Source organism: Anas acuta, chromosome 6, assembly GCF_963932015.1.
Source record: "Anas acuta chromosome 6, bAnaAcu1.1, whole genome shotgun sequence".
NCBI lineage: Eukaryota > Metazoa > Chordata > Aves > Anseriformes > Anatidae > Anas > Anas acuta.
In genome coordinates, this window is record NC_088984.1 from 18,984,596 (window position 1) to 19,007,275 (window position 22,680).

At 34.3% G+C, this 22,680-nt stretch overlaps 1 protein-coding gene across 6 annotated transcripts in view; it reads left to right on the forward strand.

Moving 5' to 3' along the window:
- The window catches only part of LOC137858222 (sodium channel protein type 2 subunit alpha), a 77,222-nt gene that overhangs the window by 32,593 nt on the left and 21,949 nt on the right, over positions 1-22,680 (forward strand). For 4 of the 6 annotated variants that reach the window (XM_068685625.1, XM_068685624.1, XM_068685626.1 and 1 more), the window contains 10 exons: positions 639-702; positions 1,277-1,418; positions 2,217-2,423; positions 3,748-4,038; positions 7,220-7,600; positions 8,593-8,725; positions 9,632-9,870; positions 10,783-10,956; positions 12,436-12,792; positions 13,989-14,468. In XM_068685625.1, coding sequence (XP_068541726.1) covers positions 639-702; positions 1,277-1,418; positions 2,217-2,423; positions 3,748-4,038; positions 7,220-7,600; positions 8,593-8,725; positions 9,632-9,870; positions 10,783-10,956; positions 12,436-12,792; positions 13,989-14,468 — 2,468 coding nt within the window. The remainder of the gene's footprint in view (positions 1-638; positions 703-1,276; positions 1,419-2,216; positions 2,424-3,747; positions 4,039-7,219; positions 7,601-8,592; positions 8,726-9,631; positions 9,871-10,782; positions 10,957-12,435; positions 12,793-13,988; positions 14,469-22,680) is intronic. The other 2 variants (XM_068685627.1, XM_068685628.1) reach the window with 1 other exon arrangement.

Below are 22,680 nucleotides of genomic sequence, written 5' to 3' on the forward strand. Positions count from 1 at the left end.
TTAACAAAATGCATATAGATACTTCAGGTACATTTCTCTGCTACAGAATTTTGTGTAGGTTTTTTTTTTTTTGGTCATGTACAATAAAAGCTTGGTTTTGCCTTCCACTGCTCAAGTCAAGATCCACTTAAAAATACCTCATGCATGTTGTGATGTGTTTTCATGCTGCAAAAACTTCAGTACTTTTTCCAGTAATATTTGGATAAACTAGTATGGAATCAATAGTTATAAATGAGTAACTCTAAATGGTATATGCAAAAATGCTTGAAAAATGCAGGGAATTGCTCTCCTTATTTGTCCTGTTTTCCTGGTATTCATTCACTCATTTGCTGACATAAACAATTTGTTAATCCATCATTTGTATGCTTTCTCAGTTGTGTAGGTTACTGAGAATAAATCATATGACTAACTTTCTATTCTCTAAAGAAAGACCAACTTCAAGACTATATAATTTTGCTGTCAAAACAGTATTTTCCTTTTTTTTTTTTTTTTAATTTCTGATCATTGTATATTGCAGTTAAACAGTTAGCTCTGCTTATTTCTTCAAAGTGTAAAAGTTTTTTGTCATAGCTCAATTTCCCTTAGGGTATAAATGATGTCTTTCTCTCATCATCCTATTCATTATTTTTTTTAAACAGATCATTTCTATTTCTTGGAAGGACAAAATGATGCTCTGCTGTGTGGCAATAGCTCAGATGCAGGGTAAGAAAACAGTCGTCATTTTTCATAGTGCATCAAGAAAGAATAATTAGCTACTTAGAATAGCTTAGGTAGCTAACTAAAGCATCAACTGTACCTTAGAGTTTCAAATTACCAATGTTTGGGGATATGAAGCCATACCTAAATATAACCATCTATGTGATTTGAGTTTACACAGGCACTTTCTTCAGAATTTTAGGCTAATTTTGTAAAGGTAATCCCATGGATCCTAAGTGCATAAATGTTACTGCCATTTGGCTGACAACTGTTTATCGTCAGCCGTTCTAGTTGACATTCTTCTCTTGCTTTCTTGATGGAAATTTGTTGATAAGAAAAATTGTGGGGAAGGGTTGATTGCTGTTAGTTATATTATTAAAGTACTGAAATATCAATAGGAAATGGAATTAAAAACTGAAAACTGATTAAGATACATATTTTTATCCTAGGTATGTAGAATAAAATTTTACTTGTTCATAATTTCATTAGCAACTGGTACTCCTGAACAATTTTGTGATTTTATATAGAATATCGTAATTTAGAGTAGTTGTTAAAAATAGCATTTCCTCTTCTTTTGTAGTCAATGTCCAGAAGGATATATATGTGTGAAAGCTGGTAGAAACCCCAACTATGGCTACACAAGTTTTGATACATTCAGTTGGGCATTCTTGTCACTGTTTCGATTGATGACTCAGGACTTTTGGGAGAATCTTTACCAGCTGGTGAGGACTTATTAAAATAAACAGCACCATCACCAATACCATTACTACATAGTACTTGCATAGTTATTTTCATTCACGTGTCCCTAAAGCCTTTGAGACACAAATCATCTTCTATTTCATATATGTAAGCTGTCTAAAACAACAGGGGCCTTGTCCATGATTTAGGTTTCCATGTGCTATTCAAATACATAGTAAGAAATAGCTGTTACTTTATGAAGGTGGTTAAGAATTATTGTTTCCTTTTCACAAATGAGTAAATGAATTTGTTAATGCTTCTTGCCCAAACGTGGTGTAAATAGATGCTAGTTAAATTGATTTGCAGTCTAGTACAAATATGTTATCTTTGAGAAGGTTACATCTTGTCCCTGAACTATACAGATCCTTACCCTGAAGGACAGTGATGTTGTGCAGCATGACATTTTGTATACTGCATTGTCTTTGTGGCACTGTAGTTTGGGACTGATGAGAGAAGAAGGTAAGATGCTGGCTAGTGGCCCCACTACTGTTAGATTTAAAGGTTATAATACAAAGGTGTAACTGTGGCAACAACTTCTGTAACATATTTATCATTAAGTGCTCGAGCTGCAGAATGTTATTCACCTTGACCACAGCAGACATAAAACTTGTGTTTTTGCACATGTAGCCAGGATGTAATACTAGCTACTTGTATGTGGAAAAAATAACTAAATCATCTTGTGCTAACATAGAGCAATCTTACAATGTATTTCTAAAATATAACACAGATGCGATAGTATGTAAAAGTCTGCTAAAAATGTGTATTATTTCTTTTTTCCCCAGACACTGCGTGCTGCTGGGAAAACATACATGATCTTTTTTGTTTTGGTCATTTTCCTGGGCTCTTTCTACCTGATTAACTTGATCCTGGCTGTGGTTGCCATGGCCTATGAAGAACAGAATCAAGCAACCATGGAAGAAGCAGAACAGAAAGAAGCAGAATTTCAGCAAATGCTGGAACAACTGAAAAAGCAACAGGAAGAAGCTCAGGTAATTGTAAAGTAGAATTGCTTTTGCCATTCATGATTGTGATTGAATGTTCACACCTGAGAATAGTTTCAGTCCCCTACTTCTGAATATTACCTCCTCTCTCATAAATTAAAAAAAAAAAGAGAGAGAGTGAGAGAACCAGTAAACTAAAATTTCAAACAAGAGATTGAAAATATTTTTTTTTACTGTGAGGGTGACCAAGCACTTGAATAAGTTATCTAGAGATGTTGTGTGATCTGCATGCTTGGTGATAATCAAAAGCTGTCTGGACTTCGTCCTGGGCAACTTGCTTTCTGCTTTTGGTGACCCTGTCTGCACTGGGGAGTTGGACAAAATGACCTCAAGAGGCCCCTTCCAACCTCAACCACTCTGTGATTCTGGAAATTGAGGTGGAGATGTGGGAAAATAAACCAACAAACAGGAATTCTTATTTAGGTGACAGAAACAAAACTACTGTCATTGCTGTGGGAGCAATATTTTGTTTCAGCAACATTTGGCTTTTTCTCTTCTGCAGCTCTCACAGTGTAAGTAGTGTTGAAGTTTTAAATAAAACTGGAAAAAGTGGAGAAAACGGAGAAAATGCTTCTTCTACAGATGTCATGATTACATACTGATTTGAAACTTCTTTTCTTTGTTTGAAAACTCTGAAATCTGTAATAGGATAATAGATTATGTCTGCTTGGCATGTGGCCACACAGAGCAGAAGTTGAACTATGTCTTCCATGTGATCAAATGACTAAAGCCAGCAATAGGAGTTTATTTGTTTGTTTTTACTACAGATTGCAAATAAATATTAATCAAATGCTTCCCAAATGTTTGACTTCAAGCAGCAACAGTTCACTAATAGCCTGCAGTTAAACACAAATCAACAGCAACACTGAAATTAATAACGTCACACCAACTATTTAGAAGACTAGAGAGTATTGCAAATCCAGCAAAATGGTGCAATAAAACTTTGCTTCCCATTAACAGGGGTTTTCCTGTTGCTTGAGCCTTTTTTCCTTAATTTTACATAGTTTTTCAGGTGAAAAACTCACTGTGACATATTGCTCCAATCTGAAAGAGGTGCTTGTTAACTTGGTTCTACTGACAGCACATTTCTCCCTTGGGCTGCTTTAACTGCTAGTTTATGGAGCAGTGGCAAATTATGGTTCCTGTGGTATTTCACAAATTATACTTCTTATGATACACCGGGTTCAATGAAGCGGGATCACTGCTTTTATTTAAAATTTATTATTTTTTTAAGAGTAGCAATAAATTTAAAATACTGAGTGGTGTGTATTTGTATAAATGTAGTAAATTGCATATGTGCTTGTACATATAGGCAGCAGCAGCAGCTGCAGCAGCTGACTCAAGAGATTATAGTGGAGTAGGTGGAATAGGTGGATTCTCTGAAAGTTCTTCTGAGGCATCAAAACTGAGCTCAAAGAGTGCTAAAGAGAGGAGGAATAGAAGAAAGAAAAAAAAGCAAAAAGAACAGTCTGAAGGCGAGGAAAAGGATGAGGAAGAATTTCGCAAATCCGAATCAGAGGACAGCATCAAAAGGAAAGGCTTCCGATTTTCCATTGAGGGGAATAGACTGACATATGAAAAGAGATTCTCTTCCCCACACCAGGTACCACAGTATTTTTACCTCTTAACATCTTTGTAGTCTAGTCATCATAGAAACAAACCCACTGTAATGCAGTTTGGTCTGTTTTTGCAAAAGATACCACAGACTCTAAGTATCTTAAGTCAAAATATAACCAAGCTAATAATTGCAATCAAAGATGAAACTGTAAGAATTTGAGAGATTTTGTTAAATTAATGTCTGAAAAATCAAAATAATGTGTATTAATTAGAATGAGTTGTATTTGCAAGTTTCTTAATGAAAAAGAGCACGACAAGGTGGATGTATTCAGAATGATCAGTGGCTTCAAAATTTGGTGCACACATACGAAGGAATTTCATGTTTTCGATGAGAAGAGTGTTAAATTTGGGGTGCAAAAAATGTTAAATGTATCATAAATGTTCAAGTGAAATTTGGCAAATTAATTGATGTGAAACCCTTAATAGTGTTATCTTAAAGGTGGAAATATCTGTGGCGAAGTGCCCTTGCATGTGTTCTCCTACATTGATACATCAGTGACTCAAGAAGAGTGCCATCTGCATCTCCCATTGAGACATTTATTTCATCTGATAGCTTTGTTATGTCATCCATTCTACAGTTATCAGAAACTCCTCTTCATTCACCCACCTCAGACTGTCCCCTCAGCTGTTCGGGTCTATATCTCACATCCATTCCGTTCTTTTTCTGCCCCTTTGTGTGACTTTTGCCTCAATATGTCTCTTCCTTTTATCCCCACATTCTTGATTCTCCCTGATCTTTATGAATTGCTTTCCCCTTCTTTTTAGTAACTATTTCTAAATTCCTTCCCTTTTTATCCTCTTCTATTCCCGTCTCTGGAAAGCCTGTTTCATCACTAAATATAACATATGCATCCATGTTCTTTTCATATATCACCTTCTCCAGCTCCCATTCTCAGAGAATCTCAAACCTCTTCATCTGTTACTCTCTTATTAAGGACTTCCCTCCTTCGATCAGACTGCGGTGGGACTGTAAGGTTTCTAGCTTCCCATATCTACCAAGTTTACTCCTTGCACTTCCTCCCTAACATACTTTTTTTTTTTTCATAGCACTGCATCCATTATTTTTTCTTGGTCTGATATTGTTTTATGTTTTAACTGTCTAACTTTGTAAGACTTCATTTCTGAATTTAATTCATGATTTATTCTGTTCCTTATACAAATCTTATCATCTGTATCCATTGACTTCAACTTCATGTTGAAGACCCATCTGATCCTGTAGGTCCTTATTCTTACTCATGTCTTCATTCAAACTGCAGCCTTATTCAGCTGCAGCTCAATTCATCCATACTTTAAGAAATGAAGCATACATCATCCAACTTGCTTCTCTTACCTTTTCATCTCTAAGTTCATATACAGCTGTTTACTATAATAGTCTAGTGCTTCCCTCTCTGGTTTTCCAACCCCAGTTCCTTCCCACTCTGGGTTCTAGCTACCACACTTAACAGAAATTCCACTCGTCACAGTTTTTAATAACCTTTTCCTAGACAAAACTCAGGTTTATATCTCATTTTTGACGTCTTCCTTGACATTTCACATGCTTTCAATGTAACTGACCATTATGTTCTTCTTGAAAACTTATTCTTCCTAACATTCATTATTTTGTCTCCTCTCGGTTCTGGTTTAGTTGTGCTTTAGAAGATTCCTTTACCTTCTGACAGTTTTCTAAGGGATTTCCACAAGGCCCTGTTGCTATTTCCCTACTCTCTCTTTTTTTTTTTTTTAATTTAATTTTATTATTATTTTTTTATTTTTAACTCTATTCTGGACCCACAGCTGTGAACAATTTTTAACTTGGACCTCTTTCTGTGTCCCAGTTACTGCTGTATTCATCAAGAATGTTGTTACACAGTACACTAACCTATCTCATTGCTTTTACCTAATCTGCTAGTTAACATACCTACCTATAGATATTTTCAATACCGTAAAACATCCTGTGCTTAAAGCTCATCCCAACCTACCTTGTCTACTTATGGTAAGCAAATCAAGTCACAACTTTGACTGACCCATGCCAGCATCCATAACCTCCCGTTAAATTTTCAAACTAGTTTTTTTGAGCTCTTTCTGGTGTGCTGCCCCTCATGCTTGGAAGAATCTTCCATGAGTTTCCACAGAACACTTCATTGCTTTCCTCAAATCCCTCTTTAAAACTCTCTTTTACCATGCTGCCTACAGAAAGCTTAACAGGGAAGTGACTTCAGGTGAGCTAAGACCACTGTTTATCATACCCATCAATTTTGCCTCTTCATATTCCCTTTCTTTCTGTATCCATCTGTTGTGTTACACTTAGATAATTTATTTGCAGAGTGCCTTTTTGTTCTGCATTTTGCAATGCCTAGAACAATGGGACTCAGGTCCATAAAAATAAGTTGCAGAAGAGAAACAGACACTGCTTTGTTATGTATCCTCTCTGCTGTTCATAGTGGTCTTGGGTGAAATCAGGTGCTAATGCCGGTCATTCAAGTCAAGAGAATCACTAACATGAATTAAAGTTAAGCACATGTATAATTACAAGATTGGAGCTTTATTTTGACTGATCCTGAAAAGATCCACCCATAGCAGAACATTTACTCATATGAGTAACCTGATGAGGATTAGTGAGACTGTTCATAGAAATATGCATACATATCTTTGCGTATTCAGGATAACTAACAATTTTGAAAATAAATAAAAATCTTATTGGGGCCTACTTGAACAATACCTGAAAAAAAAAAAAATAAACTGGGCAGTATTTGGGAGCTACTTCTGTGCACAGACTGAGTCACAGGAAATATGCCAAAAAAATTATTTACTCAGCCTGACAGACTAATCCCAACCTGGGATAAATAGTGTCTAGATGTGCTTACTCAGTTTATGAACAGTTGGTAATAAAGCAGGCAGAATGGCAGAGGAAGCAATTCTGTCAAGCAGTTTCTTTTACTGTAATTAAACTGGTTGTTTTCATATAGCCAAAGTAGTAAAATAACTAGTCTTTGTCTGTCACTTATGTGCTCTTTGTTTACTACCCAAAAGGGAGTGTACTGGGGGAGGTTGTATATTAGGGTTGTTCATTTCCTTGTAGATGACCTTACCCTTTAAGACATATTAACACTGTGTTTTTTTCCCCTGTATGAAAGTGTTATGTTTAAAATAATTTTCATCTGATAATCGCTGTTTTTATTTGCCTACAGTCTTTGCTGAGCATTCGCGGCTCCCTGTTTTCCCCAAGGCGCAATAGCAGAACAAGTCTTTTCAGCTTCAGAGGTCGAGCAAAGGATGTAGGATCAGAAAATGACTTTGCTGATGATGAGCACAGCACTTTTGAAGACAATGAGAGCAGAAGAGATTCTCTCTTTGTTCCTCATAGACATGGTGAACGGCGCAACAGTAACATTAGTCAGGCCAGTAGGTCATCCAGGACAGTACCTCCACTTCCAGTGAACGGGAAGATGCACAGCACAGTGGATTGCAATGGAGTAGTTTCTTTAGTCGGTGGGCCTCCAGCTCTGACATCACCTACTGGACAGCTTCTGCCAGAGGTGATGATTGATAAAGCAGCCACTGCTAGCAATGTAAGGAAGTCTGCAGTAGCTCAGGCATTATGTCCTCTCCCTGTGTAACCAACTACTGTTTCTATGAAATTTAGCCACTTGAGAAAAATTCCCTTTTTGGCCAAGATGTGAATGCTCCTTTTATATATTCCAGTTATAAGCTGAAGAAGAAACTGAAGTTGTCTAGCTCTCATTAACTAGATAAGTGAAAATATATGTTAGTTCAGTAGAATCAAAAAAATAGCATAGGAAACCATTCAATAAATGTAGCACACGTAATCTAATAACCCATGTGTTAATTATACTAACTGAAGAGGTTATGTATTTGCATATCAGACAGGATATCAAGATTTATATATATATATATTTGTATATGTGAATTATATTAATGGAATATATTAAATGAGCATTTAACCTCCCACTGACCATACCTGAAACTTTTAATATAATATCTGATAGGACAACTTATGCTAGTTAGTGTTCCTATTGAATTGATAATTTTCCTAGTGATTTTTTTTTTGGTGATGTCAACATTAATAAATATTTTTCTCTTATTTGTTTTGAAATGTGTGCTAGGAAGTTAATAACTTCAAAGTTATCTTAATAAAATACACTTATACTTTGTGCTCTTACAGCTGGCTGTGTGGGCTGTGCATTTTCATGTTTAGAAAAATACTTCACTGCCTAATATGAAGGATATATATGGCAGAGTTCATTGACAAGCATTATGGAACTTTTAAAAGTAAAAACGAATGAATCTGTTTTAATGTCTCAGCCCTGTTTCAGCAAAATAGTTAAAAGCACATTCTCTGAGCACAAGAACAGTTCTACAGATGTATTTGACCATTTGCTGTATACAAAGATAGGCATTACATTATTTTCTTGCAAAACAACAATGTAAGTGAAGCATGAGGCAGGACACCAGAGTGTTTGAAACATTTTACTTTTATAATAATTTACAGTGTTATGAAATGAAAAATTTATAGGCTAGTTTATCAGTGTTTTATTTTCAGGGCACTACTACAGAGACTGACTTAAGAAAGAGACGGTCTAGTTCTTACCATGTTCCTATGGACTACCTAACAGATCCTAGTGCAAGGCAAAGAGCAATGAGTATAGCCAGCATGCTTACAAATACGATGGAAGGTATGTAAAATAGAATTTTTGTATTATGATACAATTACTATTAAATGTATGACACACTAAGTGTTAGTGGTGCTTAAAGGTAGCTATGTGAACCTAGAGGTAAAGACAAGGTGAGGTTTGTATATAGGGGTAGTTATTTTTGTTTGTTTGTTTATTTTTTAATATGGACTGATGTATTTGGAAAAGAAATCAAGCTTTCAGTATAGGTTTGAGATGGAAGCAGAAAGCTTCCAAGAAAAATGCAAGCAGAAAGCAATTGATCAATGCAGTGTTTCTCTAGAGGAGTTGTGTTTCAGGGTAAAAGTTCTATTTAGATTACTGAAATGGCTATGCTTCTTGCAGTAGAACAATCCCCTTCTACCAGTTCACCAGACATGCTGTTTCACAAACATTGCTCTTTTTGTAAGACTAAATACAATGATTCTAAAACATGGAATTAAAAAACTATTTGCAACAAAGGGCAAAATGTTCTGAGGCTTATATGACTATGCCCAAGATAGCAAATGGGCAGGTTTGCACATTTGGGCCATAATTTTGCTAAATGGTTGTCTCACTTTAGACTCTTTCTAAGAGTTTATCCTTCCTGAGTAAAATTTGATATATTTAATTCATTCTATACATACCAGATTCCTAAGGCAAATTTTTACTTTGCATCCTATGCAGCACTTATTTGTAAGTGGTTATTTTATATATTGAATATTTGGTATTCATTTCACATCAAATCTAAAATATAGTGGAACAGACTATTTTTAATTTTTATTTATTTATTTATTTATTTATTTATTTATTTTTGATTGGACATTAGCCTTGGTTTCAAAATAAAATACGTAGGCCTAATAAGCAGGACTGGTAATATGTTTAAATAGATAAATATGTTTAAAATGTTATTTACCTTTTTCTCTCTAGAACTTGAAGAATCAAGACAGAAATGCCCACCATGCTGGTACAAATTTGCTAACACTTGCTTGATTTGGGACTGTTGCACTCCCTGGCTGAAAGTTAAACATATTGTAAATTTGATTGTGATGGACCCATTTGTTGATCTGGCCATTACTATCTGCATTGTTCTTAATACCCTGTTCATGGCCATGGAACACTATCCAATGACAGAACAGTTCAGTGGTGTGCTTTCAGTAGGAAACCTTGTAAGTCTTTCATGATGTACAATGTATGTCAAATGCATTTTTCTTAAATAATTCTCATGTAACCTATGTATGTATGTTTAAAAGAAAATGTTAACTAGGTATTAATAGGCTTGGGATTATTGAATTCAAATTTAAGCTGTAAAGTGCCTCTTTGTTGACATTTGTGGATTTATCCATTCTTGCTTTATGGAATTTAATTCTCTTCCTTTTGTAAAAGGTGGTAAGATTTATTGAATCAATATACATTTTGATTTTTAGAACCCTCAGCTTCTGTCATTGAAGCTAGTTACAGAAATTTATGTAATGTTTTCTCCAGAATGAACACTTACAAATGGAAAGAATCTTCGGATCCAATCCCACACCTTTTCTGCTACTCACTAGCACCTTCTAATGTCCTGTCTGTAGAGGGGAAAAACCCAGTGAGCACAGCATATATTCTGTGACTTCACAGGAGGTGATGAAATAGGATGACAGTGCTATTAAGCACAACTTTTTTTCTTAATAAAATAATTGTCCCTCTTACAAAGTTATCTTTACCCCTAGAAACAAAAAGATGAGATGTCACAAGGGCAAAGATGATATTTGAGAAGAAAAAACTGAGTATTAAAATCAGAAGAGATTCTATGTGTCAGTATTTATGCATGTGTATTAACTGCATGAAAACATTTTTCCCCTTTCTTCTTTGGCAACCACACACTGTGAAGCATATGTAAGCTTCAAATCTGAATTTAATTCCTAACCAAATCTATTGCAATATAGGGAAGGTATTCAGATTCATCATGGATTGCTCACTGAGCAAACCTAACAAAGGTTGAATCTGACAGTTTTATTATATAATATTTTATATATAAGATATAAACATTATAGTATTTTTTCGTTAAAATGGACTAAGAAACTGTATTTTCCTTGCAGGTGTTTACTGGAATTTTCACAGCAGAAATGTTTCTCAAGATAATTGCCATGGATCCTTACTATTATTTCCAAGAGGGCTGGAATATTTTTGATGGTTTTATTGTGAGTCTTAGTTTAATGGAGCTTGGCCTTGCAAATGTAGAAGGATTATCTGTCCTTCGATCATTCCGATTGGTAAATATACTAAATAAAATACGTTTCTATATTTTTTTATGTATTTGTGCATTTATGTCATGCATTTTTCATTTGTACGTTATATATTTGGCTGAGTCAGAAGTTCCTTGCATAAGAACTTACAAAATACGGAATTCCATACCACTTAATGGCAAATATTTATTATGTCAAGTTTGTTTTATACATTATCTTGATAATACCTATTTCTCCTTCAAAACATTGTCATGATCAATTTTGTTTGCAGCAGGGGTGTGCTTTAGGAATTAACCTTTTAAATAGTGGTATCTTTTAGAGTCTTTTTTTTTTTTTCATAAATGAGGGAATAAAGAATGCAAGAGCCACAGACCATCACAACCTGTGACTGAAGAAGATAAGTAAACAACTTAGTAAATAACTAATTAATTAATAAAAGTTTATCAACTATTTAGCTGATAAGCTTCCATTACCAGTTTGCTTACCATAAGCATCCAGTTTGCTTACATGGTTAGTTTTAGAAGAAAGCAGTGTTAAGAATTTTCTTTGGATAGAAAATATATATTTTCTGTTCTGAAATCACTAGAGTTATCTCTGTCTGTTGTTAGATACCTCTGACATGAATAGGAACTTGAAAAGACTTGGTCTTGCTGAAGTCTAGGCAAGGATGCAATTTGATGTTCAAATCCTTTTTAAAAAGACATAAACAATAAGAGAAATTAAACTAGAGTTCCTGGTCATCAACTCCTGCCTTAAATAAAGCAACCCCCCCCCAAATAATTAAATAAATCCCCTCTGAAAAAGTGTTTTTTTTTTTTTTTTTTAATTTATCTATTTGCTGGTTCTCCATATAGCATTATATTGTCTTTTTCCTTAAGTCTAGTATCTGTCTGGATTGACTTCTCCCTCAGTAGTAGAGTTTTGTATTTTCCTTTGCATCTATATGTATTTTAATTATGTCTCATTCCATTAAATAACATTTACATTTAAATTCCTTTGATTGTAACACTTGCTATATTATTCCAATTACGTCAATTTTTGTCTGTTTTAATTTGCACTTTAATATACCATTTTCTTTTGTCCGCTGTTCTCAGTGTTACACGGTAAACTTTATAAGACACACATGATGCTTATTTTTCACGACGGAAAAGGTGGTGTAAGAGATACTTGTAAGTAACTTCTATGCCTGTCATTAAAAACTCTAGCTTGTTTCTCCTTTTAGGAAAACCATTTCTTCCATCTCTCTGCTAATGAACAAGAAGGGGATCTGAAACTGTCTAAACACTAATAATCTTGTTAAGCTGATCACATTCCACAAGCACTGATTTATTTTTTGTAGTATTCTCTTAGAATTGACTGAAGGAGAAAAGACAGTTTTGACCAATTTGTCTGTAGATATCTACAGTTATCAAAGGAGGCAAAGGCTGAATTGGAAACTTTACATTTACATTTTATTTATTACAATTAGTAACACGAATAACTGTGTACTTTTCTTCTGTTTTGCAGCTTCGAGTTTTCAAGTTGGCAAAATCTTGGCCAACTCTAAATATGCTCATTAAGATTATTGGCAACTCAGTGGGGGCTTTGGGGAATTTGACCCTGGTGCTGGCCATCATTGTGTTCATTTTCGCTGTGGTTGGAATGCAGCTGTTTGGGAAAAGCTACAAGGAATGTGTCTGCAAGATCTCCAGTGATTGTGAACTTCCACGCTGGCACATGCATGACTTTTTCCACTCTTTCTTGATTGTGTTCCGAGTGCTGTGTGGAGAATGGATAGAAACGATGTGGGACTGCATGGAGGTTGCAGGCCAAACTATGTGCCTTACTGTCTTTATGATGGTCATGGTGATTGGAAACCTAGTGGTATGTAATAAATGGGAGTTTTTAAAAAGTTTTACAATGTTTTTCCTATTTTTCACAGTTTAGAAATCAGAGAGATGGAGACTGAAGAACTTTAGGAAATTGTTTAATTCATTTGCCCTTTCTCTACACAAAGTTCAAATATACCTTGATCAGTTTGTCTACCTCTTTTAAGTCTTCACTGAGTTTGTAACATCTTTGGTAAAATCAGTGCTAAATTATTTTCATAAAATATTGTCATAAAGATGCCTTTGAAAAAATCTAGCTTAAATCACCTTTGCAGCCAATTAGACTGCCTGGTATCTGTAATCATGCAAAACAATTGGTCTTCATGACAACATTTTTATTACCTAAGTAATAAAAATTCCACTTTCAGTCTTTTACTTCTGAAACAGAATAAGCCTAGCTGCTAAACTTTTTCTCATAAGTGATGCTTTCTAAACTGCTTAATCCTGTTATTGCGGGCCTTTGAATTCCTCCCAAGTGCCATTTTCTGGGTAGAGGTGCAAGTGTTGAATAATTTGGAATAATTATCCTCCATGTCTTACACATACCATTCCTATTTATACATCCCCAAATTACATACCAAATTTCTGTACCAGCATTGCTCTCCTGAGAATGTGACTGAATGTGTGAAACAGCTTCCTAAAACCAAAATATATCACATCTGTTGATTTTTTCTCTATTAGCTAGTTTTCAAGCACAAAACAAAACCAGACTGAGGTATTCTGGACAAATATATAATTTATTATATTCTGAATTAGACACACTGAAATTATGGTCTTCTGAATTGTAGAAAACTGGAGTCTACCTACATTCCCCTTGCCTATGAACACTACTGAGGAAATGACTTACAAGGCTTGCATACTACATACCGTGTTGTGTCCTGTTTCCCTATGTTATTATCCATTTTGAGAAGCAGACCTGCAAATCTTCCAGTGTGGAGGAGAAAGTCATGGAAGAGTTTAGATTTTCACCTATATTAGTCAAGTTCTGGAAGCTAATTTAATAATTAAGTTTTTGACAAATTATAATAAAAGGGGATGGTAAGTGGATTGGAAATAACAGAAAGAAAGTGGTTTGAAATAAAGTGCTAGCTGTGATATAAAAAATATGTCATATCAAACAACCCATAATGGAATTACTTGTATGAGTTTAAAATAAGAGATCCAGGTTATTTTCTCTTTACTGTCTTTTAGGTACTCAACCTCTTTCTGGCCTTGCTGCTGAGCTCCTTTAGTTCAGACAACCTTGCTGCTACAGATGATGATAATGAAATGAACAATCTACAGATTGCTGTGGCAAGGATTCAGAAGGGCATAGACTATGTGAAGAGAAAAGTGCGTGAATTCATCCAAAAAGCCTTTGTTAGAAAGCAAAAAGTTTTAGATGAAATCAAACCTCTTGAAGACCTAAACAACAAAAAAGACAGCTGTATTTCCAATCACACAATAGTAGAAATAGGTAAAAACCTTGCCTATCTTAAAGAAGGGAATGGAACTACGAGTGGCATAGGCAGCAGCGTGGAAAAATATGTTGTTGATGAAAGCGATTACATGTCATTCATAAACAACCCAAGTCTCACTGTGACAGTGCCAATTGCTGTCGGCGAATCTGATTTCGAAAACTTAAATACAGAAGAGTTTAGCAGCGAGTCAGACCTGGAAGAAAGCAAAGAGGTAGGACTATTTCTATGTTAAAAATAATCCAATCCTTTTTACTCTTCTAAACATACTAGTGTTGAATAAAAATCTATGTTTAATTTCTGTATAACACAGTGTACAAACTTGTATTTAAGATAAATTGACATAAGATTGCAAGTTTTGAATGAGATGGTAGTAAACGATTCTACTTACCTTAAAAATCAGATAGTATAAAACAATTTTAAAGTAAATTAATATTCTTTTTTTTCCCCCCATTTTATTTAGTTAATTCACTTACAAGAAAATGAACTAATTTAATAGCCTTGGATACCAAAACTCTTATAAAATGTGGGGGGTGCGTTGTGCAAGTATCTTGATACTTACTTCATCAGTTTAGTTATCTATTCTTTTGTCTGCTCTCTGGAGGGCCTCCCGTCAAATAAATTGTTCATCCTGATGCTTTTAACTATTTTGACATAGTCAAAAAATGTCTGTATATGTCATAAGTATATTTGAATATTGGACTAGCATCACTAGATAATTTCATCTCAATCACTGTCAACCATCTGATGGTAGTAGAACTGCTGAAGTGAAGTAGTGACCTGGCAGTAAAAAATAAAAAATTACAAAGCTTTATGTCTCAACAAATGTTATGAAGCTTTATACCTCAGTATAAGATCATATGGTTACCCACTGTCATTTTTAAAGCTTTAAGATGTTTGCATATGATACCTACTGTGATAAACAGTAAAACGCACCTCTGTCTGGCACAATGTGGTGCCAAGTGAATGACTCCAGGCTAGCAGTTAGTGAGTAACACTGGATGCCAAAGCCATTCTTACTGTGTTAAGCCTGTGCAATTGTACATGATGGAGGAACACTGCCTCATGCAGTAAGTCTGTGCTATGTTCAGTAGCAATGCTAGTTCATTCAGAATTAGCATGGGTATTTTTGAGCAGTACTGCATGCTGTGGTGTAGACATAAACTAACATAAAGAAGTTCATAAATTATTTTCTCACACTTGAATCTGAGGATATAAATATGGATAAGATTGTAATAATTCTTACCCCTAGATCCTTTCTTGCACTGTTTGCATCACACTTTTAGTCACATTTTCTTGTCTCTCCAGAAATTTCTTCACTGTTCTTTCAGAAATACATTGTTGTGGGTAGGTTTTGTTTTGTTTTGTTTTGTTTTTATATTGTTTCTACTAGTGTTTCTCTTACTTTTCATGACCACGGGGGGGTCTACAACAAAGCAGAAGTTCTATTAATTAGCTCTTTAATTGTTCTGTGTAAAGAAGAGGGTGATGATATGAAAATTTATTGGTCTTGAATGTAGGACGTTGATTGATTCCATTCTATCTTTGTACTTAAGATGAGACAAAGAATCTTCTTCAGGCACCTTACAACACACAGGGCATTGTTCTATCATTCTATTGTTCTATTGCTCCATTGTTAACTGTTTCAAAGTTTACTGCTGACTAATGACCAGAAAATTCTACTGCTAATCTGATGAATTTCCACCTAACAGTGAGATTATCCATAACATTTGCATATCACAATAATGTCACAGGTCATTTTTCTGTCTTACTGTAAATTGTGTTGTTTCTTGATATAGGCCTGGACCTTCTGGGTTTTTTCTTTATGGTCCTGCTAGCCATCTTCTAGCACATCCATAATTTTCAGTCTTTTCCTTGCTTAGCAACTAGTGATATCCAGAAGGTGTACTAAAAGTTTGGGAATAAAGTGTAATTTGGGAAAATTACATTCCAATACTAGGAAACCGAATACTTTGGAGTTCTTCATCACAAAATATTTATTGCTATCTCTGTTGAGTAGCAATCTGTCGTTCTGCATTTGTCTGTAAAGTTAATATTAGTACAGTATTCCTATTGGTTTCAAAGATGCTGTCAGCATAGGCCTATGATTTTTAATAAAATATTCTAAATATTTCAGTTGGAAAATGTGAAGAAGATACTGTTAGTTTATGCTGCAGGTAACTGGCAATGATGCTTCAGATGGTATTACTATATGAGTGGTACTGAAAGAAAATTTTCTGGCAGATATAGTCTGAGATGTTGACTGTTAAGTCCTGTTAGGATCAAAAGTATGCACTCAGAAAAGCGTTACTCTAAACTCTCCTCTCTTCACTGCTTATTCTGTGATCCTGTCTGCAGGTTAATTCCTGGTAGTAGTAAACCATGTTTTAAGATGTGCTGTAAACTTTTCCTGTGGTTGGTTGTTTTTTGTTTGTTTGTTTTTTGTTTTTAATGGTTATGAAGCTATGCAAATATTAGATTTATTTTATGTTTTATGTTACAGAAAAAAGGACTTTAAACATTTTCACTAGTGATTATTTAATTCGATGCTGAAATCTGTTTTAGAAAATGTAATGGAGTATTTTCGGTTTCTCATGCTGAAGTTGCAACTATTATGCAGAAAACAATTTGTCATTCACTGAACAGTGACAGCAAGAAGGAACATGCATTTTGGTAGTGCCTAAAGATTACGCTATCTGTTTTGCAAAATAAATCTTTCCCTACTCCAGATTCTGTTTATAATTTTTTAACACTCAATAGTCGATGGCTAAAATATGTGAACTCCTCCACTTGTGAACATACTTAGGACCAAAATTGTTTGCTTTTGCAGAAATTGAAGGTAAAAAATTGAAAGAAAACATTTACAAAATTCAGACATCTTAAAGAGAGACAAAATAGTTAAGCAATGATGATCATGAGTATTTTTTTGGATTTAATTGCCTAAAATTCAAATATATTTTAATCACAAAAGTAGAGTTCTTTATCTTAATCCTGGTTCCTACTTTTCACTAGAGAATTCTTATCTGCTGTGGTTTTTGATATAGAGAATAGGGGCATACTAGTCACAGGACCAACAGTCTGGTCATGAAATTAGTGAAATAAGATATTTTTAAAATTGAAAAGTGACTACAAATGGCTTTTTGTTCAAGACTTCCTCTTTTTTTTTTTTTCTTGTTATGCTGTACCATGGCTTACATTTCTGCTTTCTCATATTTTTCCATTTATATAATTCTGATGTTGCTGAGCATTGATCCGCAGTCACTTTATTGCTTACAAACGCAAATTGAAAGTGCTCAAGTTAGAAATTGCCACCAAAAGACATTTATTTAGCAGAATCTGAAATGAAAGACAGCTTAGACACCAGTGTAATGTACTGTGAGATCACTGTAGAAAATAGCCAGATCCTGATGAGTGTGTGTCTGTTTTGTTGTTGTTGTTATTGTTGTTGTTTGTTGTTGTTTTGTCTCTCTACATACATGGATGCATGTATTCATTGTGGCATAGGGCAATAAGATGAATACCTACATAGTAATTATAATTTATTAGCAAGTTTTATTTAAATATATTAATGTTTGGTGAATTCTTCATTATAACATGCATCTTTTCCAGCATTCTGATGGAAATATTAACTCAATTATGCCCTTCTAGAAAGAAAACATACAATATCATATGTGCTAGTAGGTGTATGAGCATACATAATGAAAAGCTCTTTTCTAGAAGATTGTCTTTGAGGCCTAAAATAAAAGAAATAATTATGGAGATGTGTCCATAAGAATGGTACTGGGGAAGTTGAATGCAATAAGGAAATTAGGGAATACATCCTAAATAAAATGTTACCATGAAAGTAGGGCCATTAACGTATGTGGAGCCACTATGCTGAGTCTGTTGTCTATGCAGGTCTGAAGATCTGAACTGTGGTGCTGCTATCCAGCACAGAAGTTGTAAAATGTATTTTCCTTTTTAGGTCCTCTAGTACTACGGGGATGGTGTATATAGAAAATTTTGTAGTGTGTGTATATCTGTGCAATAACTAGATTTTTATTTTAAGTGTAACTTCTAGGCTAGTATAAACCAAGATGTACAAAGTTACAATATATTTTTTTATTTTTAATGTATGTGGGATCTCCTAATACTGTTGCAGACATCTTAATGTATATTTTAATTTAGGCAGTATTCAGCAATCTGAAAGATACTTAATTGTCTTGTGTTCTCACATATCTTCATATTATTCTGAATTAATGAAAAGTAAATGTTTGAAATCTTTACTCAGCCAATATTTTTTATAAGAATTTGGAGCTCAAAAAAGCCAAGGTGCTGTGTCCTGAACTTCACTTCCTACCGTTCTTACTTCTCACAGGAGTAGAACCAAGCTGGATCAGACAAGAGTGCAGCTCTGGTGCCTTTTAGGGAGGCAGAGCATCGTGTCACAGGTTACCTAAGCAAATTATACATATATATATTATATATAATCACTTTTTAATGGATATTGACTAGCATGCATGCTATTCAGCTCCCGTCCCATTCATTGCAATAAAGTACAAACATGCACAGCTGCTCTCTGCTGAGCCACGGGACTTGCATCACGGCATGGTCAGGCGAGATTGGCAGCCCCAGTATTTCTACAGCTCAGATGCTATACTTTTCATGATATTCTAACAGTATTTGGCAGTGCATGCTATGTACCCTTTCCAATCTTGATGTTAAAATTTTCAGGATTCTAGTGTTGAAAGATTTTATTTCCTTTTGTAAGAAGACAGGATATGTAACACCTAAATCTTTCTCATCAGAATTTTAAAAAGTCCATCTATAAATTGTGTTGATAGTGGAAGGCTGCTAGCTGTTTTTGAAAACTTCCACGCTATTTTAGGTTGTAATGAAGGTAGATTGCAAACTCACGATAACCATATTTGTTTTTCTACAATTTTCTGTATAAATGTGTTTCTTCAGTACTCATAAGCATTTAGTTATTTGGGTTATTAATATGCATTAATTGAAGCACCATTAAGCATGAAATGCATTTAATTTCTACAGTCAAAGCATGTGACAATTATTTGGTTACAAAAGCTTATAGAAAATGGGTGTTTGGCTGGTCAAACATTCAGAGATCAGTTCTGCTCTTACTTACACCCACACTTTTAAGTGTAGAGGTGCAAAGAGAAAACTGATGACAAAATCTGACCCAATTCAGTCTTTCCATAGCTCTTTAATTTATGCTCACGAACTGACTACCTCCCTAAACATCTAAAATTGTCTGCCCTGAGAAACTTAAACTTATTCTCACATTATGGGTTATAAATGCAACTCAGCAATCCAGTAAATAAATTATTGATTTAGGACCAAAAGGTTCCCAGATTCAGAATAATTTGCATCTCACCTATTAAAAATTACCATAATATTTACAACATCATAGTGCAATATGATGCTGCTTTCAGTTTGGTAAATAAGTGAACTAATATACAATTATTACATATCTTTTTATCCTCTATTTGTAACGAATAATTTATCTGATGAGTCATATTTTGATCTACAGATATTCAAAATTCTTTGCTGCTCTGAAAAATTCAGGCTTTGATTTGTTTATGAAATGGTCACACCATATTGTCAGATGTGTATGATATTAAATAGTGAGATATTGTTTCACCTTGCAGTTAACTTTGTTAATCTTTACAAACAGTAGGCCCATGTTGTTTCAGAAATATCCTTTTGCTATTTGTGTGAATTAAAGAGTCTTTTAAAGTGGCTTATAATGGGAGTGCTTTCGCAAATATTTGCACTGCTACTTACAATGCTTCTGCTTTCATCAAGCATTCTTGCAAATATTTTCTATTATCAAATGCTTATGAATAAGTAGATTAAAGTAATTATGAATATCAGTAAAGTACAGAGTGGACTGAAATTTAAGGACTCTGGGATTTTGCATTATTTGCAAACAATAACACAAAATAGTTTTGCCTTGATTTACAATGTTCTGTTTTTTTGACCTGGTAGAGTTATTATGCCTGACTGTATAAGCACTAGAAAGAGTGACATCCACATGCCACTTAGCTGTACTAGTGGAACTACAATGGTATTTAGCCACTTGGTTGTTTTTATAGGTTATATAGTTGAACTGGAACAGACTGTGTAAGTTTGGAGTTAACATCAGTACCAAAATCAGAGAGAAACTCCTTTTCATACAGACATCCAGACAGCACTGAGAAAAAGAAAAATATATTTTCCATTATTTGATGTTTTCACAGGTATTGCGAGGAATGGAAATTAAAGCAAAATGAAAATGGTGGTTTCTGTTGGCACTATCTTACTGCCATGTCTATTCTGCTCTTTGCTCCTTCAGTCCCTTAAATTTTGATTTTGAGAGTTCTTAGTTGCATCCTGACCAATCATGAAACTTCAGGTTTCATTAAAAATATTAAATTATGAGCTGGTTAGCTACTCTCTGATAATCATCTTAGAAACAAAGAAAGAAAGAAATGTTAGAAGCTCAAAGTGGCCTGGCTGTAAGTGAAGCAGAATTGTGTGAATCTATGAGATGTTGTGAAGGTTCAGAAAGTAGTATATTTCAAAAACTTCCTGACCTAAACTTGGCTGCTGCTTTTTGCAATGCTTCTCTGATAGGCAAGCTGCTTTCCGCTTTCAGTTTCTTTCTTGAAAGCTAAACTAAAAACTGTATCTCTGTATACTGTACTGTATTGCTGACTAAAGCATGACTGGCAATGCTGTTGGTAAATACGCCATAAAAGATACATATCTATGATAATCAGTATATTGCTGCTTTTGAACCATGTGTCTTCTATGAAAACACAATGTATGTTCTGAGTTTTTTAAAGTAGATTCCTCTGAGAATAATTTCCTTAGCATACCGTTCAGAAAACCTTTCTTTTTTATTATCTAGCGTCATTATTCTTGCAGAGGGTCTAATAGTTGGCTGTAATAATGTAATCAGTAAACTCTTGTAATCTGAGTGACTGAATGCTTTTGAAATCTAGAAACATGATATCAAAAAAGGTTGAAAAAGGATTTGCTAGCATAGCAAAGATAAAGTTTGGTTTTGATGATTTTGTTCCTACAGGTGATGATTTTGTTCCTACAGGTTCATTCTTTTAAAAAGCCATATACATGTTTAGTAGATAGCATTGCCTAGATCCAGTTTATGTAATGCTGGTGAGCAGAGAAGAATTTATTAGGTGCAAAAGTAATTTCTAGATACGTTCAGGTGAAGAACTGGGGCATAAACTATATACCCAACGTTTAAGGGTCTGCAGCTGGGGATAGTCTACCCATCCAGCTGGATTCTGTATGTGTGAACACAGGCAATTCCAGTTCAGTGACAGAACAAGTCTTCATATGTATTAAAGCATATGGATAAAACATAATCAGCAATAACATGACATGATCCCAGGCGATTTTGTGTTGAATATGAATACTAATTTCTGTTAGTACAATATCCCTGGTTCATTTGCTTTATACTAGAACAGAAGTTAGCTGTGGAAATATGTGATTGTTACTGAAAAAAATTCCTGCTACGCTGAACTTTATTGATTTGGTGACATCTTAAGATATATCATAGAACCTTCCTACCTGTTTGTAATGCATACTAGTTTTTATAAATATTATGTAGAATGCCATACAATAAATTCAGTGTTGAACAGAGAAACAAAAAGATAGCTAATAATTATTTCTCTTATTATTTTTTTCTTCCCCAAATGATACTTAGTTATTACAGATTTAATTTGTTGAATAATGTTTGTAATATGAATGTTCATAGCGTAACCTGTTTGGAGCTAATTTCAAGTATACAAGAACAGCATGCTAAGGAAATACTCTGTTACACCAATAACAGAAGACTAACTGAATTCTCAGTAGGATAAGGCATTATATTGCTGTGTTTCAAATATTACCTGATGATTCAATTTATAATTTATCTGTTTAGCCTAACTCCTGTGATTATTATTACAGCTCTTTACAAGAAGCATACCAGATATTCAATGAGAAGATTCTTGTAAGATACAACTCACCATACATACTGGCCCACATAAATAAAGATGAATGTCTGATGTTCCTGATAATTGACTGTTCTCCTGTATCATTTTCTAGCTTTTCTACCTGATCATTTTGATCTCTTTATAGTGATTATCTCTAACCTTCCATCTTGACTTACCTGTTAGTCATATGCAATTTCAGTAATAGGAATTATTAGTCCTTCTTCAAATTAACATGTGCTGATTAATATCTGTGTAATATCTGAGTTACTGAATTCTTCATTTTTTCTGTACCAGAATGGACAGTAGGTCTTTCAAGCTTATATTTTAACTAGTTTATTTTTTTTGTTTTTTTTTTTTTTTGCTCTGCTACTACAGCATTTGGCTAGAAATGCTGTCCAGATCGGAATGATGCAAGCAACATTTTAAGAAAAGTTAACGAACAGA